The 14,131-nt window shown below is 42.2% G+C and overlaps 1 protein-coding gene across 1 annotated transcript in view; it reads left to right on the forward strand.

The window, feature by feature from the left end:
- The window catches only part of C8a (complement C8 alpha chain), a 57,930-nt gene that overhangs the window by 21,973 nt on the left and 21,826 nt on the right, over nucleotides 1-14,131 (forward strand). Inside the window, exons 5-7 of the mRNA XM_027402333.2 lie at nucleotides 2,324-2,513; nucleotides 4,350-4,550; nucleotides 5,188-5,428. Coding sequence (XP_027258134.1) covers nucleotides 2,324-2,513; nucleotides 4,350-4,550; nucleotides 5,188-5,428 — 632 coding nt within the window. The remainder of the gene's footprint in view (nucleotides 1-2,323; nucleotides 2,514-4,349; nucleotides 4,551-5,187; nucleotides 5,429-14,131) is intronic.

Raw genomic sequence — 14,131 nt, forward strand, 5'->3', positions numbered from 1 at the left:
TGACTACAACTCACTGAAAGACAACTAGATGTATTCTCATTGTGTTAGTTACTTTACTCAAATTTGCAACCTCAGGAAGCAACATAAGAAAGGAACCATTAATTTTGGCTCATGGTTTGAGGACAGTGTCTATTATGGTGGGAGGCATGACAATGGGAGTGTCTTATAGATGTGATGGCAATGCCATGAGGCTGCTTGCTCATCTCTTGGTGGATTAGGAAACAAGAAGAAGGAGCTACATACCTAAAAGTCTGTACCCTAAGACACACTTCCCCCACTGAGGCCCACACACAAAAGGTTTCACAACCTCTCAAAACAGCTCCTTCAGCTGGGGACTAAGTGTTCAAACATGATTCCACAGAGATCATTTCACATCCAAACCATAACTCTCATCCTCCCTCTTACAAACAGCACTGCAATGAATAGCCTTGTCTGTGAGTCCTTTGCACACACGTGTAGATTCCTAGCATAGTAGTATTGTTTTCATTTCCACAGTGGCTTCCCCAAGTGCTGTAGGCTTAATGGTTATTTTTTTCTTAATGGTTATTTTTGAGGCCCACTGTTGCCCTCCGTTTTTGTTTGGTATGTTTCAGAGGCTGTACTTCTAAATTTCAGATAGAAACATTCTCAGTGGGTAGGCAGAGGGAAACTGGAGGGTGAAGATAAAGACAGGGAACCTGTACTCTTTGTGTCAAAAACAACGTGGAGAAAAGAAAATCCATTGAGACTAGGCATATTGTTTCATTTTTTTGAGCTTCAGTTTCTGCATTTACCAAGTTGTCATGAGGTCTAATTGTGTGCTAATGGTCTAGCTTTGTATGCATTCAACTCATCATAGCTAGTATTACATCGCTTCTACTAATAAGGAAGAGGTGGAGATGGACACTCACATACATTGAACTTCACAGCTATGTCAGGTGCTCTGTAGTTACCCATTATTCTTTCAGATAGGTTATAGTCACAGTTTATATTTTGTTCCTTTTCTATGCCTGTCCCAGAGGATATAAATAGTCATGGGAGTGCCATGTGAAAAGTAAGTACTGCCTGTCAGGAATGTAGGGGTCGGGTGGACCTGACTATCTGAGCGTTCAAAGAAGGCCATATGGAGCAAGCAAATTTGAGTTGAGTCTCAAAGGCTACATAAGAGTCTGGGAGGCATAAAGCAGCAATACTTTCGTTATTTGTTGCCTAAGAGACTTTTATGTCCAGTCTTAACTTTTAATCATCTCTAATGTCTATGCTATATGACTAAGTCACAGTTATAGCAAGTGGCAGAGCTGGAAATTACCCAGAGGTCTTCCTGATATTCCAATGTGCATTTTTGTCATTTTAGGCTGCCCCCAAGACAATGGATTTTCTGAGGATTAGAGCCTTACACATATATGGTCATCCCAATTCACTTTTTAGTATCAGAGCCCTTTATGAAACAATACTAAGAGCCCCAATAGAGGTATCTATCATAGTTGCTTTTCCAATACTATGATTAAAACATCATGACCAAGGCAAATTATAAAATGAAGTATTTATTTTGGGGCTCATGGTTCCAGAGGGTTAGAATCATTACCACTCATGGCAGGGAACATGGCGGCAGGCAGGCAGGCAGGCATGGTGCTGGAGTGGTAGCTGGGCTTACATTTCACCTTCAAGCAGGAAGAAGAGAGAGCTAGCTGGGAGTGATGTGGGCTTCTGAAACCTCAAATCCCATCTCCAGTGACATACCTCCTCCAACAAGGCCACACCTGTTCATATTTCCCCAAACAGTTCAACAAACTGGGGACCAAGAATTCAAATACAAGAGCCTGTGGAGGCCATTCTCATTCAAACCATGACTGAATCTATTCAGTATAATATATGCCAAGCCTGTCTATGATGCCTTTAACATGTATTAATGTATATCTAACTCCAGAAGAGTGGTACTATTACTGCTTTTTAACAAATGACTAAAGTGAGGCAGAGAGATAAGACGATTTGCCTGAGCTCACACAGCTATCTGTGGCACTAACTTCACTGGCTTCTGTGCTGGAATTCTTAATAACTGCACATGTTCTCCTCTAACTCAATAGCTAATCAGAACTGCCTCCTAGGGCACTGGCCCAGATGCTTTGGTTAGAGGCTACCTGGGGGGCCCAGATCTAGTCCACCCAGGCTCTCAGTATTGCCAGCTCTCCCTCTGTGCCCTCAGGGTACTTGAAGGAATCTCAGAGCTCATCAAACACACTCAGTGAGACCAGCCCTTAAGCACCAGCTACAATCCATTCTAGAGGATGGCATGTTATGTTTTCTTTGCAAAGATTTTTCCAAGATGCTGTTTTTTTCCACTTAGGTACAATATCCTGACTCAAGAAGAAGCCCAGAGTGTGTATGATGCCAAGTATTATGGCGGCCAGTGTGAGACTGTGTATAACAGTGAGTGGAGGAAGCTCCAGTATGACCCAACCTGTGAGCGCCTCTACTATGGAGATGATGAGAAATACTTTCGCAAACCCTACAACTTCCTTCAGTACCACTTTGATGTAGGTCTGATAGAGATGGCATAGGGCGGGATGGAGGGAGCAACCTCTCAGGGGAGATTGGTTGCTCTGGAGGCTTTTATTTTCTATGGGACTTGCTGGTGACTGAAGGTTCCTTCATATCTGCTGCACATATATGCTTAGTGATGAGCGTGATGAGAGGTGAATATAGAAGAGCTAAGTGTGAACATAGCACCCACGTGCTCAATCTGGCCTCCATGCCTAAACCAGTGAAACAGATCTGGGCCTTCTTCTCCAGCCCTATTCCATACCGGGACTCTGTTAAACTCTAACTGCAAAAGACTGTGAAGAACTAATCTGACATTTCTCCCCGGGATACTCTCCCAATCTGGAAGGTGGGAATAGGACACAGATGGATGGAGTTCTGACCCCTACTCCTCATGCTCCACCAAGAGTAACTTATAGCTGTTGTTTTCATATTTTTTCTTAATATGAAACTGTTCTTTTCAAAAAGGGCTTGCAAACTGCTGGTGGTCCATGTGACTCCATTTTTAAGCCTCCATGGTTTCCTGATCACTCAGAGCATCACAAGGCTCACAGTAAGATTCAGAGCTGGCTCAAGGCCACTCATTTCCTTACCTTCAAGCCAGGGAAGGTGTGTCCATACTGCCAACCTCACTGAAAACTTGCTGTGTGTGGCCAGATCTTCCATGTAAGTTCTGCCACTTAACATTCATAGCAGTAATATGAGATCTAGGTGTCAGTATCCCTGTCAGATATTAGAAAGAAAACACAAAGGAATATAGTACAGTCCCAGAGCTGTACTGCAATTGTTGGCAGAGACAAGATTCTCACCAGATCTGTCCAAACTAAGACCAGGTTCTGCATCACTTAGGAGAATGGGCATATATGCTGCATCTTTAGTCTCCTGTACGTTAGGTCTGCACACATCTACAGAGGCAGATGGAATGAGCAATTGTCTAGACACATCCTCCCCACTCCCAAGCCACTTAAGAGAAAATACTGATAGGAAGTACTGGTCACCATGCAGGGTCTGTTTTTTTTAAGACATTTACTTCCCTGGTTCTCTGGTCACTTCTATTGGATAGCAGGCTTCTGAAAAATCCAAGCTGAAAGACACTGATAATTCCATTTTCCTAATTACAATGAAGGTCTATGGTCTGTGTGCTAGACAAAATGAAATAGTCTAGAGATGGCCACAGGGTTTTAAAGTCTTTATGGCTACTGTGTCTGTCTGAATACCTTGGGGACTCACTCTGATGAAGGTAACATTGCAGGACATGCTCTCAGAGTCACAAGCTCTGAAAGGTGTACTGTTGCTCAAATATGGGATAAGATACTGGCCTTCCTTAAGTCAGCTGGTAAATGCAACCTTGTTGAATGCAGGGAAAGAAATAGCCGAACCTTTGTTGGTTGCACTAAATCCCACTTATTGGGATTATTATTATCCTTCTGGCCTTCTTGACCCCTTTCCGCCCAGATCAATGTCCAAATATAGCTTTCAGCTACCTTTCTTAGCACAAGCAAACAGCCTGCATTCATAAAGGATGAGCAACCCCTCACCCTCAAGAAAATCTATGCTTTGAATATAATTAACATTTTGACATAATTATCGGCATGCAGGAACAAGCAACTGCATACGCAATGTGTAAATAAATATCTCAGAAACTCCATTTGACACCAAGAAACATTGCTGGGTTTTCTCTATTTTAGTGAGCCTCAATCTGACGCGTGGATTAGCTTCCGAAAGGAGTCACGTCAATCTGGCACTTCAGATAGCTAGCAAAGCAAAGATTCTGATGGCACATAAAAGCTGAGAGTCAGGCACAGCACTAACATCTAGTTTTCTCTTTTCAGGCCCTGGCAGATACTTTAATATCCTCAGAGTTATATGATGATGCCAATGAGCTCTTTTCTGTAATAAAAAATGACAAGTTACAGTCAGATGGCATAACCTTTGGCATAGGCGCAGCAAAAATTCCTATAACACTGGAGGGGACTGTATCCTGGTCCAAGAAATCTTCATTCATGAAGGAGTTAAGCAAGTATAATGAGAAGGTATTGGAACATAAAGTCTGTGTCTCAAAGTATTCCATAATCTACACCAAACACGTATTATGTTAATTGCATTAAAAAGTACAGTAGTAATTGAACCTTAATTTGCTTGTGTAATTGGAAATGTCTGATCAGCGGTGATCATGCTTGTTTTTTATTATGCCTTTGCACACAGACTCATCATCACAAATGGAACAGAGCGGCACTAGAAGACTAGAATGCCTATCATTCTGCCCCTCCCCCCGTCTTTGCATGGTTACCTAGAACATATAAGAAAACTCATAGAATCGCTGGATTAAAGAAAACCAGCCCGGCCCTCTAAATTTGACATACAAGGTTTCTAAAACAAGCCTTATTTTTTCAAATAGATAAGAAGGTTTGGATGCTCATCTATCTACCAGACATTTACACCCCCCCATGTAGGAGTTACTGTGACCATGACCTGGGTGGGGCCAAGAACAGAAGGGAATGCATGGGGGAAGTCTTTCATATATTGTTATCTAGTATGTGCCTGTCAACTCTAACAATATTTTGTTACATGTGCTGACGGCTGTGGTTTCTTCAGCTAATAATGCTGACCTTTTGTGTTCACCTCACATGCTTTTGTTGTTCTTCTAAATCGTTTGGATGCTGATGGAAGAAATTCAGCTTCATGAGAGTGTCTACAAAGGTACAGACTGCACATTTTAAGATGAGGAGGAACAATATTGTGCTGGATGAAGGAATGCTACAGTCCCTAATGGAGCTCCCAGAGCAGTTCAACTATGGAATGTATGCCAAGTTCATCAATGACTATGGCACCCACTACATTACCTCTGGAACCATGGGTGGTATTTATGAATATATTGTGGTGCTCAACAAAGAGAAAATGGAAGTTTATGGTAAGTAGATCCAGAGCTCCAGGTACAGTGGGCAGCACACACAGTGGGCTGTATGTTTTAGTTTCATTTGTTGTTGTTGGGATGCAGCACCCTATCAAAAGCAACTCAGGTGAGAAAGGATTTATCTTACAGTTCCAGGGTACTGTCTGATTGTGGAGAATGACTGACTGGAACTTGAGATGACTGGTCAGAATGCATCCATAGTCAAGAAGCAGAGAAAAATTAATGCATGTGTGCTTATGTTTATATACACTCAGATCCACTTCCAGATCTGGCCCAGGGAATGGTTCCACCCACAGTGGGTAGGGCTTTCTTTTTCTATTAATATAATCAAGGTAATTCTTTACAGATATAACCAAAGGATAACTTGATCTAGACAAACTCTTTTTTTTAAAAAATATACTTTTTGTTTTTCTAGACAGGGTTTTTCTGTGTAACAGCGTTGGCTGTCCTGGAACTCACTCTGTAAACCAGGGTAGCCTTGAACTCAGAGATCTAACTGCCTCTGCCTCCCAAGTGCTGGGATTAAAGGTGTACATCATCACTCCTGGCTTAGACAAATTCTTATTGAGATTACATCAGTAATTCTAGTCTGTGTCAAGTTGGCAGTTAAAACAAACCACTACAGAACAGTTTACAGTGTCTCTTCTGATTCTGACTCTGAAGTGGTGTTCTCATTCATGGGGAGGAGAGAGTCATTAGAATGACTTGCTAATAAACACCACAAGGAGGGTTTGAACTCAAGACTGGCTTGGTGCCCTAAAACCATGTTCTTCCTTTTTTTGGGGGGGGGGTTGAGACAGGGTTTCTCTGTGTAGCTTTGTAGCCTATCCTGGCACTCACTCTGGAGACCAGGCTGGCCTCAAACTCACAGAGATCCTCCTGCCTCCCAAGTGCTGGGATTAAAGGCGTGTGTCATCAATGCCCGGCTCATGTTCTTACTATATCCTCACAGTTACCTTTTCATAAGGAAATGATTTTGAGAGTTTTGTTATTTAAAATGTACAAACTTATTCTGACTATAGAGTTTTTGATAAAGAAACTTCTTTGTAATTACTCAGTGAAAACCTAATTCATAATTCCTCCTTCTCAGTCTCTCTCTCTTCAACCTTCTCACTCCATCCCCAGCCTTCTGTGGTAGGCTGGTCTTTTAACTTTTATTTATGACACCTGTTTCTAGAAGGGTCTCCAGGGTCAGGCTCAGCTCATCTAAACTCTTCCTAGCAGTTGCCACCTGACAGATAAGCACTTCACAGACCCAATGACTTTAATTCCTTATTCAACACCCTGAAAGATGAAGGATGATGTCTAAGCCCTTTTGAATGACATCAACAGTCTTCATGATCTCATTAAAACCATACATCAGAAGTTCTCAGTGTGAGATCCAAATCAGCTACATCACACCATCCAATAATTCATCTGAAAGGTGGATGCTTGAGCCCTCACCCTAAAACCTAACTGAAGGAAACTCTACTGGAGGGCACACCCAGAATTCTCTTTTCACATGCTTCTCACATGATTCTGGTACTTTTCTAGAGAGAACCCCTGACCTAGGCCATGAGTGATCACAGATGGAAAGATCCATTCCTATTACACAAACAAGTTCAAATGCCCAGTTTTAAGATGCTGGGCTGTTCATTCCCCTTCCTGAACCCACTCATAAGGATGACGCACACTGTAGTATTGACATAACTTTCTGGCTGTTAGTACTTCTTCCCTATTAGATAGCAACATCGTTGAAAGCAAGTACCACATCGCATGCTTTTCTGTCTCCTTTCTTCTCAGCACAGGTCCAAGACAAAGTGAATGCTCAAAGCCAGACAGGAAGTGTTAACTAAGACTCTTGGCTAGCTCATTTCAAAATTTGTTCATCTATACATGTACTCTTGTTTTTCTTGTAATAACACAAGGTATGTACCTGAACATTTACTGTACTTGTGCATGGGATATAATGGTGCCCCCTAGACATTTTGCAAGATGTGGTTGCAATGCAGTGACAGGCCTCCAAATCAATGCATGGATACATCTTTGAAAAACCTCATTAACTAAGGATAGAAAATGAAACAGCCTAGTAGATTTTAAGTACCAAAGTTAGGTAGGCCATTGCTTTGGGAAACCTTTTCCAATTAGATAAAGATGTTTATATGTGAACTGTCATATTAAAATACAAATTAAGTAACATAAGATCATTTCTTGTAGATCTTTCATGTAGAAAGAGCTTTGAAATCTACTCAAATGAGTCCTTTTTCAAGTCATTCAAAAAAAAAAAAGAGCAAGGGAGAAAGGAAAATAATCAACATTATTGAACACTTAATATATTCTTATTGTAACTACTTATATTCTCATTTAATTCTGTGACAACACTTAAGAGGACAGTGTTGTACCAGTGTTAGACACAAGAACATTGAGGAGGTGAATTCACTGGGAGGTGAATTACTTTGCCCAAGGCTTCAGGGATCTGACCTCAGAGCCTTGGACCTGTGGTGTTTCTCTTGTGGTTTGGGCTCCTATCTTTTTACTGTTGGATTACTAATGAGTTGCCTGGGGTATCTGGTGCCCCCTCCTCTTTAAAATAATGTAGGGCAGAAATGGGCTTCCAAAGTGGTTAATATTCAAAAGGAGCCCACCAACAAATTGTCCCGGGATAATTACCTCAGCTCTGTTTATAGAAAACCATATGTCGATAATAGCACAATTTGCTATTTGTGAAGGGCTGATTTTCTATAAATCCAAAAAGTTAGTGTTGCTTTTCTATAAATATGGAAATGTGCTAATCATCACCTCATCTGCTGGAGACCGCTAATAAATCAGAATGTCATTTACATATTAACCTACAAAGAACAAAAACATCTCTACCTTCTTTCCCTTTGACAAACAGCAGCGCACACGCCCTTTCCCCTATCTGATGTCTGGCTGGTTTGCTGTGTTGTCCTCCCCCATTCCCTTTCTTTCTAGGTATGTGTCTTTTTCTCTCTCTTTACTTTTCTTTGTCCCTGTCCTTTCCACCTTTTTGATCTACAGTTTCTATTAGACATTAGTACAGTTTCTATTAGACATTCTAGGTGGTCCACACTCATGTCTCACATGACTGACCTCAGTATGGGAGGATTTCAGTAAACATACTGGTTTGTGCTAGGGACTCCTTTGTCCTTGGGTTTGCTCAGATCCTCTCTGGGATTGTCTCAGAGGATGCACCAGGCTGTTTTCCTTCTAATATGTCCTTTAGATCAAATGCTTTCTTCCAAAGACAGCATGGCACCATGCATTAAAAAAAAAATCAAGAGGAGACTGTACTTGGGAGAGGCAATCTAAGACTCCAGTGTGATCCTAAAGCTTCCTCAAGCACTGCACCTGACAGCTCTCTGCTCTCTGCAGGAATCATTATGGCTGTGGCCTACAATGTGTCTGGATATGTTTTTTTCTTCCATTTCTTCTTTGGCACTCACTGTTTGTCCCTGGGCTGGGCTTTAACAGGAATGAGGAGAGTGTTCTCCATTCTGGCCTGTCTGGAATGCCTTTGAGTTGCCCTTTCCCTGGGATAGATGGCATTCTTCGGTGATCCTGTTCTGATGGTTTCTGTATGTTTTCTCTCTCCTCTGCATTAATTAGTTCTCCCTTGTTCTTAAGCTGATCCCTCCAATGCTTCCTTATTGGACAAACATCAGCTCAGCTCTGTAGGTCATGTATGGGATCCCTCCCACTCAGGCCTGAGTCTTCCATTTCCTTACAGTTTTTGCTTGCTCCTATATTCACTCACATAGCTAGTTTGCTGTGTTTGTGTTGTGTACCAGGTGAAAGAGACCAATAGGATCCTCATTTTTGCAAATCCCAAATCCTTCTCTCTCTTAGTGAGGCCTGTTCGCTTTCTTCCAAAGTCTGTGTGGCCATCCCACCTCCCAACTCTGTTGCCATCTGTCTTGTGCAAACCACCTGCAACTCTAAGCTGCCTCCTGCAGGAGTGCAATGGGATTTTATATTTCTCTCTCATTCATTCATTCTCTTCCTTTCTGATCATCATCACTGTTCTCTGGGACTCTGTGGCAGGCTAACTTTAACCCAGGGTCTTCCTATTGGCTGTCCCCTCTGTTTCAACTGTCTTTCTCTCTGAGGTTTTTTTGTAGCAGTGTTCCTATCATTCAGACCTCAATTTCAAAGCCAACATTTCTGAGAGACCTATCTTAATCAGGGAGGCAATTCCCTCTTTTTATATGGCCTTATCTTTTTGTGTGTGTGTGTTTGATTTTTTAAATTTAAATTAGACACAAGCTTGTTTGACATGTCAATGCTAGTTCCCTCTCCCTCTCTTCCTCCCCTGCCCCCCACAGACCTCGTATCCCATCCCCTTTCTGCTCCCAAGAGAGGGTGAGGCCTTCCATGGAGGATCTTCAAAGTCTATCATATCATTTGGAGAAGGGCCTAGACTCCTCTATGTCTAGGCTGAAAGAGTATCTCTCTGTGTGGAATGGGATCCCAAAGTCCATTTGTATACTAGGGATAAATATTGATCCACAACCAGAGGTCCCATAGATTGCCCAGGTCTCCTAACTGACACCCACATTCAGGGGTTCTGGTTTGGTCCTATGCTGGTTTCCCAGCTATCAGTCTGGGGTCCATGAGCTCCCTCTTGTTCAGGTCAGCAGTTTCTGTGGGCTTCTCCAGCAAAGGGGTCTTGACCCCTTTGCTCATCACTCCTTCCTCTCTGCAACTGGATTCAAGGAGTTCGGCTCCATGTTTAGATGTGCGTGTCTGCTTCTGCTTTCATCAGCTACTGGATGAAGGCTCTAGGATGGCATATAAGGTAGTCATCAATCTCATTATCAGAGAAGGGCATTTAAGGAAGCCTCTCCACTATTGCTTAGATTGTTAGTTGGGGTCAACCTTGAAGATCTCTGAACATTACCCTAGTGCCAGATTTCTCTTTAAGCCTATAATGGCTCCCTGTATTATGGTATCTCTTTTTTTTTTGCTCTCTTCTATTCTTCCCCTGACTCAACCTTCCTGCTCTCTCATGTCTTCCTCTCCACTCCTCATCTCCCCTTCTCTTTCTCTTAACTCCCTCCTGCCTCCCCCCCCCCGTGCTCCCAATTATCTCAGGAGATCTTGTCCCTTTCCCCTTCTCCAGGGGACCATGTATGTTTCTCTTAGGGTCCTCCTTGTTTCCTAGCTTCTCTGGTGGTGTGGATTGTAGGCTGCTAATCCTTTGCTCTATGTCTAAAATACATATATAAGTGAGTACATACCATGTTTGTCTTTTTGTGACTGGTTTACTTCACTCAGGATGGTTTCTTCTATTGTCATCCATTTGCCTGCGAATTTCAAGATTCCATTGTTTTTCTGCTGAGTAGTACTCCACTGTGTAAATGTACCACATTTTCTCTATCCATTCTTTAGTTGAGGGGCATCTAGGTTGCTTCCAGGTTCTGGCTATTACAAATAATGCTGCTATGAACATGGTTGAACAGATGTCCTTGTTAAATGAATGTGTATGTGGCCCTATCTTAAATTTAGGAAATCACTATTCTCTCCTTAGCTGACTTGTCCCAATGAGCTTTTCTGTTGCTGTGATAAATATCATGACCAAATATAACTTGGGAAGAAAGGACTTACTTGAACTATAGCTCCACATCACAGTTTATTACTGAGGGAAGCCAAGGCAGGTACTGAAGCAGAGACAAAAGACAAAGAGGAGCACTGCTTACTGGCTTTCTCTTCCTGGCTTTCTCAACTACCCTTCTTATGTAGTCCAGGGATGGCACTGCCCACAGTGGACTGGACAGTCCATCCTAATAGCAATTAAGAAAATGTTCCACAGACATACTAATCTTACGTAGGCAAGTCCTTCACACCAAATATGGATATACTTGTTTGTGTATGGTTACTCGCCCTCTTTCTGAAATCTGCGTATAGGTAGGTACTTCTGCTTTGTCCTTTCCTGCAGATGTACTTCCCAGCAGTGTCTGGACCATAGCAGGGATTTAAGAAGTGACACTGAATGAATGAATGAATGAATGAATCCATCCATCCATCCATCCATCCATCCATCCATCCATCCATCTACCTATACACCTATCTATCTAATATTCCACAGGACAGACTGGTATGTTCGCTGAAATCTTCCCATATCAAGGTCCTATATGTCTCACATGGATGTCTAATAGAAACTGTACTTAATAGAATACAAGTTCAATCCACAGAGCTCAAAGGTATGATACTGACAAAATTGCAAATTATGATAAGGGTCATGTGTAAGATAACATTAACAGGGCACACACTGGAGGATGCTCACTTAGCTTTTGGTGTCCTGAGATGGTCTCTCTGAGGAGGGAAAATCGAAGTCATGTCAAGAAGACATCTGGGTATTCTGGACAGAGTGCATGGCTTTGGCAAAGACCCTGCAAGTAGAAGGAGTATAAGGGCTTGAGAATGAAAGGAGGCATGTGCGCTTGAAGCCTTTGGGCAAAGGAAAGGACTACCAGGAAATGACTAAGATTTTAAGAGGTGGGAACTGGAAAGATAGCAAGGGTGCAGAGTGTATACTGCTCTTGCAGAAGACTTGAGTTCATTTCCCAGCATCCATGTTGGGTAGCTCAAAACTTCCAGTAACTTCTGCCCAAGGGGGATCTGACACCTGTGGCACCTGTGGCTTCTGTGGATACCTGTACTCATGCATTCATACACCTACACAGACAGACACACATACACACAATTGAAAACCAGTAAACAAACCTCAAAAGGAAGTATAGAAAGGCCCCCAAAGACCCAACTGACCATAGTAAGAAGGATGGAACATGTCTGCAATGGCATGGGTGGCCAACTGGGTGCAGTATGGTCTAGCCCACGTGGCTGTAGATTGTTTGGCTGCTATGTAATCATAGATAAAAAGGAGTGAGGGTGGACTCAGGGAGAACACTTGGAGGCTCTTGCTGATGTCCAGGTAAGAGACCCAGAATTGAGGTAGAGGAATGTGACAGATTTGGGGCATGTGATGGCAAATCTTGAATGTATTGAGACATGCTTAGAGCATTTATCTTTGATGGTGCTGCCAGAAGCAACCACAACTTGTGTGTTCCTCTTTTGAATTCAGAGAAAACATCACATCAACTCCCCAACTTCTCAGAACAGACAGGTACTGACATTTAAATGTCACCATCTCAGGCAACTTCATAGTTTTTCCCCATTCATCAATGGTCCTGAGAAAGGAGAGGGGATGTTTCCCAGGTTCTAATTAGAGAAAATGCCTCTAGGTATTCTGAGTTAGAATCTACATTTACTTGTTCATTCCAGTTGCCTTTATCAGGACTCTCAGCTTGGGAATACCTTTGGCCTCCTTTCTCTGTCTCCCCATACATCATTGGTTACCTGTCCTGTATTCACAATCTATGTCCACCTCCAATGACTGTTCACTTCTACCACTGCTTAGGCTGCTTTCTGTTCTCTCTGTCAATCTCTCCAGTGAAGCAGATACTAAGATGAGGAAAGGATCAATGGTGGATAGATAGCCCAGAAATGACTTGGGGACCAAGGTCTGCTTTAGACCCTCCTTTTTTTAGCTAATGTAGACAGGACTTGAGACATTTCTTTCCGCTTTGGTGACCTTGGTCCCTCAAATACACCTTGAAGTAGAGTGTTTCTCATCAATAAAAGAGTTTAACATTTGTAATGGAAACTCTGTATGCAGTAGGAAGTTAAACTAATACACCAAAGTCCTCCCAAACTGAATGTTCTGTGGATTCCGGGTATATTAAGAATGCTTTGTAGAGGCTGGAGAAATGGCTCAGAGGTTAAGAGTACTGGCTGCTCTTCCGGAAGTCCTGAGTTCAATTCCCAGCAACCACATGGTGGCTCTCAACCATCCATAATAAGATCTGGTGTGCTCTTCTGGCATGTAGGCATATACACAAGGAATAAAAAAATCTTAAAAAAATAAATAGGATGCTTTGCAAGGATCTTTAAAAAGATCACTGCTGATGCTTTGTTGAGGATGAAGGCTGAGGCAGAAGCCTCCTGTGGCCCCTTCAGAACCAGCATGTTTCGCGAGGTAACTGGAATTCTTGACTTCAGGGCAATGTGGCTTTTTGCCCACAGTTTGCTGATTAGAAGCAGCAATGTTACTTCTCTGAACCCCAGTATGCCAAAATATTATATTAATAGTATCATAACTTTAAAAGGCTATTTTGTAGTTGAATGTGGTGGTCCAGGCATGTAGCAGACTGAGGCAAGAGGTTTGCTGGGTTTGGGCTCCATGGAGAAATTCTATCCCAGGAAAAAGGAAGACAGGGTGGCTAGTGTAAGAATTAACAAATGCAACAAAAACACTATGAGAAGTAAAGGGCTATCCAAACAGTAGTTACTAGTGGATTGTGATTTCAAGCAGGCTCAGTGATACTAAAGGCATCTGAATTTAGAAACAGGCTCGTTGTAGCGAAAAGTCTAAACATTAAAGTCAAATACCCAGGTGGAGATCTCAATTCTAGATGACTCTAAGCAAAGTACTGGATTTCTTTCCACCCCAGCTTCCATGCCTAAGTGAAAATGATAGTAAAGTTTTACTTAGGAATGATTTCATGTACATGGCAAAACAGTAAACATTCAACAGATGTTTTCCCCTTTACTGCACAATATTAATACAATTATTTAACCAAGCAGTTAAAATCATGGGACCAGTTACTTATTAATTTCACAATTCTGGGTAGATTACTTAAT

This window comes from Cricetulus griseus, chromosome 2 (assembly GCF_003668045.3).
Source record: "Cricetulus griseus strain 17A/GY chromosome 2, alternate assembly CriGri-PICRH-1.0, whole genome shotgun sequence".
Lineage (NCBI taxonomy): Eukaryota > Metazoa > Chordata > Mammalia > Rodentia > Cricetidae > Cricetulus > Cricetulus griseus.